We start from the raw sequence: 4,602 nt of genomic DNA, 5'->3' as shown, positions 1-4,602 counted from the left end.
CCAGCCACAGCAAATCCTGCTAATCTCCCCCCTAAACTGCTCTCAAATCCATCCTCCTGTCCATTCCCACTGCCACACCTCAGCTCAGGCCACCTTCACCTCTCCCTGGCCTCTCTTTGGCCTTCCTCCTCCCATCCAACACAGCAGCCAGTGTTCCTTCTTGAGCAGTCTTTTCCCTGCTCAGAATCCACAAGAGGCCCCTTCTGACCCAGGAGGAGTGCCACATCCGCAGCACAGCACAGCTCACTAGGCCGGCCAGCAGTGTGCAATTCTGCCACCTGTCCAGCCCCATGTCCCCTCCCCCATACCACTCTGTCCCAGCTGGTCTGACCTTGCTTCCCCCTCTGGCACAAGCTGTTCCCTGCCTCTGTTCACCAGAGATCCCTTCTCAGGCTCGGGGCACGGCCCCTTCATTCCTTCCCCTAGACAACCTTCCCTGACTGCCCCCTCCGGGTCAGGAGCCCTTTCTAAGCTGAGCAGCTATTCTCCCATCATGGCACATTTCATGCTGAATGGTCACCACCCAGTTTCTAGGCTCCGAGTTCCTTGAGGAGGATTCTTCACTGCTGTACCCCCAGTGCCTAGATCGGTGTATAGCAATTTAGTAAATACTTGCTGAATGAATGGCCTGAAGAATGCAAGCACATGTACAGCTGACAAGCAGCCCTCCCCACCCCCATTCAGTATAGAGCAGGGCTCTCTGAGCACCCAGACTGGCCGTCTGGCCCTGCCCCAGCACAGGACGCCCAGGAGGCGGTGCCCAGGGCTCCCTGCCACCTGCTGCCTCCTCCTGTCATGTTGCCCTGACTGAGCTTCCAGAAGAGCCTGGCTGGATGCCACACTTTTCCCATCAATGGCCAAGACACGAGGCTGCCAACCCATGAGTATCCTCCCCAGGCATAACAGCTGCCCAACTTGGTCGGAGCTGACCCTGCTGGGGACACCCAGACAAATCCAGGACACCAGCCACAAGAGCAGCAGCCACACATGTCACACAGTGTCCCAGTGAACTGATGCTCAGAGGGCTGACTACTTTTCTGGAGGTCACTGGGCCAGTGAGGGAAGGGGCTGGGTTGGAGCCCTGGTCTGAGTTCCAAGCTGGCCAACCTCCCCGGGGCAGCTGGGAGGAGACAGAGTACTAAGTTGGTGGCAAGGACACAGTTCACAGGGTTGCCAAGCAGAGCCACACGAGCTGAATTCTGCACGACTCAGGGGCATTCTCTGCATGCTCTAAGACATGAATGGTGCCCATGGGATGGTGTAACCTTGTAGTCCTGTCTGCTCAGCTGCCTCCTCCCTGGGAGAGAAGAATGGAGATGAAGAGGGAGCACTTTCTTCTCTTATGAGCCTTCCAGGGCTTCACCACCTCATTCACCCCAACTCCCCATCTGAAGAAAGAACCACATTCCAGCACAGCACAGATAATAAGAGATCAGTTTATGGATAATAAATAGTCTGGGACAGACTGGGAAGCTGACAGTGCCTGTAGTGACAAGCTTCCCAGGAATAGACCAACAGACAGGCAGGCAGGCAGACAGACAAGGAAACAAAGCCAAATGGGTGAGCGGCCCAGGCCCAGCCTGAGCAGCTGTGTCTGGACTCCAGATCCAGCTCTGCCCCGGGGACCTGGGGGATGAGCAGGGCTAGCAGGGGCCTCAGTTCTTGTAGGGTACCCTCTCCTCACTCCCTCCTGTCCCTCCCCAGCAGGTTGGGACCTGTCGAAGGTGGTATTTCCAGGGCTAGGGAATGGTGGGTCTGGGGGTGAGGGGCAGAGGGTCAAGGGTGTTGGAGGCTCCCTAGGGAGGTGGAGGCCTGGGTGGTATAGGGTTAGCAGCAGCACTGGGGGGAGTCTGGTCAGGCCCCAAGCGCCTGGGGTGGGGCACCGCTCAGCAGGGCCCCTATGTCCAGGGCAGACCCCCCACCTTGCCCACCACATCAACGTGGTGTAATAAATAAAGTTTCAAGTAGGAAGTAGTGTCACGCAGGAGAGCCGGAGGCTGGTGGACAGGCAGACGCCTGCAGAGAGAAGCCCCAGGCCGCCCACCGAGTCCTCTCAGCTGGCTCCAGCTGTATCAAGTCTGTCTGTGTGCAGTGGAGTGGGGACCTGGCCCCCACGTCCACACAGGCACTTCCTGCAGGAGCTCAGCCCCTCAGACCAGTGCCAAAGCCTGCTCTGTGGGGCAGAAGCAGGGAAGCATGGTGCCCACAGCGTCCACAATGGCTGCCAGGTGCTCGTCCTGTGCCTGGGGCCCACAGAGCTGCATGAAGTCCGCCAGGCGCAGCAAGTACTCGAGGTTGTGGCCAGAGAAGCCGCGGCAGGCCAGGATCTGTGTAGCGATGGCCTCTTCGGGCGCAGGGCCCAGGTAACCAGGGTTCTGCGGGGTGGCCACGTAGGCCAATGCCTTGAGGGGTTGGTCAGGAGTATCTTGGGGGTAGAAGGTGACCTCCTTGGTATCATAGCTGCCGAGCACTGCCTCCCGCACGTTCAGGTACTTCAGGGCCTTGCTCACCTGCTCACCTCGCACCTGGTATGCCACGCCCCAAGTGCAGCCCTAGGAGGAAACACGGACAGTGGAGTCAGTCACAACAGCTCTGCTGGGCCCTCCCCAGGACTGTGCTCTGTAAGGGAGGTAGGCGAAGGGCCGATGAGCCATCTAGTAGCAATACATCAAGCCCTCATTCTCCCTCTCTTAACAAGGGTTGACAAGGTGGTCCAGCACCAGGGCGAACAGGATTCCCACTCAGAGTGTGGTCTGAGAACCAGCAGTATCACCTGTAAGCTTGTTAGGAATGCGAGTTTCAGGCCCCACTCTAATCGTATTAAATCAAAATCTGCATTTGAACAAGATCCTCAGGTGATTCTCGTGAGAATTCTCCCTCTTGGCCAGAGGGCATCTAATCTAGCCTGCAGCCAAGGACCCACGAGCTCTAGCTGTCTGCACCCCTCCATGCTGGGCCCCAGGGTCCCTCTCTTGACTCAGGCACTTACCTCATGATCTTCAAGGAGGGTCACCACACGGCCAGGCTAGGGAGGGAATAAAGATTTTGAAAAAGACAGGTTAGAAATCAGCTCTGCCATCAGTGCCAGAGGAAATCCTTGTCAACCCTGCTGGCCCAGGCCTCAGAGAGCCCCACTCATCCAGGAGCAAGTGGAGGGAGTGATGCCTGGATGCTGGAGAAACAGACACATGGCAGTGGCCCAGACTGGTAAACAGAAACATTGATCAACACGGTGAGCCACAGGATCAGACTCCAGCCACCACACAGCGATCCACTGGGCCCATGAATTTAAGCCACAAACTCTGGCCACAGGTTTACACATTTTCCCCATCAGCACGGAGTCACCGTACGCCCAGAGAGACCTAGACATTCCAGGGCACCAGTTCCCACTATCCTGTCCCCACTCCCCCCGGGGATGGTCGGATGCTCACCATCTTGTCGTTGCCCCGATGGAAGGTGTCTCCCTGCCAGAAGCGGCGGCTATAGCCACGCACGAAGCCCACACGGCTGTCGCTGTATGCGAAGTCGGGCCTCCAAACCAGGGAGCCGTACCCGAAAATCCACAGGGCTTGGGGGTCGCCGTGGTCCCGGGGGGCCTGCGTGGGCGGCGAGGGGGGCGGCAAGGCAGGCGGGCTGTTCTGGGCTGCGGACTCCTGCTTCATGGTGCCGGGCACAGGGACGGGCCCGGGCGGCCTCCGGGGCTGGTCTCCGGCGCGGGCACGGAAGGACCGACGGACGCGCACACCTGGCCTGGCACCGCTTGGTCGCTCCAGCTGCGCGGCCCTGTCCGAGGCGCCCTTTAAACCCTCCGGCTGGGCAGCCCGGCCCCCCGCGGCCAGCTGCCGCGGTGATTGGGGCGGGGCAAAAACCCTTTTGGCCAATCATCTTCGGATTTTGCTGCGCGGCTAACCGCGCCGCACTCTGAATGGGTAACTGAGCGGCCTGCCCCGCGCCCGGCTCGCCCGCTGATTGGTTCGGCTCCACCTCTGTAGCAAACCTGGCAGTACTGATGCAACGGCGGGGGGGTTTCCCCAGCTGCGGCATGCAGCAAGGGCGCCTTGGATTGCGTCAGGCGGAGGGCGGTGGGCATGGGTCGTGTCCCCGGCAGCCCCGCCATGGCCTGGGCCCCTCAGGAGCCACGGCGGGCGGGTCCCAGGCAGGTGTCTCTCCAGCAGTCCTGCTGCTGGTGCACCTGGCCGAGTCACTGCCACCCCAGGCAGCACGGACTCATTACTAGGGACAGTGCAGGGCACGTCCAGAGGAGCGCTCTGGGGCTGCGCCTGAGAGCACGCACTCTAGAGAAGCCGTCAGAGGCACCCTCCGCATTCCGCACTGGTGCCTCATGCCATTGGCCCGCGTGAGCAAATGGAGAAACTGAGTCACGGGGCTGGCCAGGGGTTCTGCAGAGGCTGCGAGGCTGAGTCAGGCCGGGCGCTCGGAGCTTGCGGGCCTCACGTGAGGGCTACGCCTCGGGCTACGTGTAGGATCCCCTGAGCTCAGGTGGGCTCAGGGAGGAGCCGGTCCGAGCACTTGGAACTCAGTTTGGCGTTGGTGGCCGGACCTGCGAAGAGAGGCAATAAAGACAGGAAAGCCAAGCCAGTC

General features: G+C 60.3%; 1 protein-coding gene across 1 annotated transcript; it reads right to left on the bottom strand.

The window, feature by feature from the left end:
* Positions 1-1,422: 1,422 nt before the first annotated feature.
* Positions 1,423-3,794, bottom strand: CHAC1 (ChaC glutathione specific gamma-glutamylcyclotransferase 1). The gene is made up of 3 exons (XM_004421432.3): positions 3,432-3,794; positions 2,990-3,025; positions 1,423-2,552 (listed from the first exon to the last, which is right to left on the bottom strand). The coding sequence occupies exons 1-3, from the start codon at positions 3,660-3,662 to the stop codon at positions 2,151-2,153; spliced, it is 669 nt and encodes a 222-aa protein (XP_004421489.1). The 5' UTR covers positions 3,663-3,794; the 3' UTR covers positions 1,423-2,150.
* Between the last annotated feature and the right edge of the window lie 808 nt (positions 3,795-4,602).

This window comes from Ceratotherium simum, chromosome 3 (genome assembly GCF_057802395.1).
Source record: "Ceratotherium simum simum isolate JZ-2026a chromosome 3, ASM5780239v1, whole genome shotgun sequence".
In the NCBI taxonomy this organism is placed as follows: domain Eukaryota; kingdom Metazoa; phylum Chordata; class Mammalia; order Perissodactyla; family Rhinocerotidae; genus Ceratotherium; species Ceratotherium simum.
Note: the sequence above shows the minus strand (reverse complement) of the source record. Positions and strands in the feature narration are given on the sequence as shown.

Bases quoted from the DNA above. Each gene is read 5' to 3' on its own strand.
- CHAC1 (XM_004421432.3), bottom strand. From the start codon at position 3,662: ATGAAGCAGGAGTCCGCAGCCCAGAACAGCCCGCCTGCCTTGCCGCCC. The intron at 3,026-3,431 runs GTGAGCATCCGA...TTCCCTCCCTAG, and splicing joins ATCGGGGCAACGACAAGATG to CCTGGCCGTGTGGTGACCCT. The intron at 2,553-2,989 runs GTAAGTGCCTGA...GTTTCCTCCTAG, and splicing joins CCCTCCTTGAAGATCATGAG to GGCTGCACTTGGGGCGTGGC.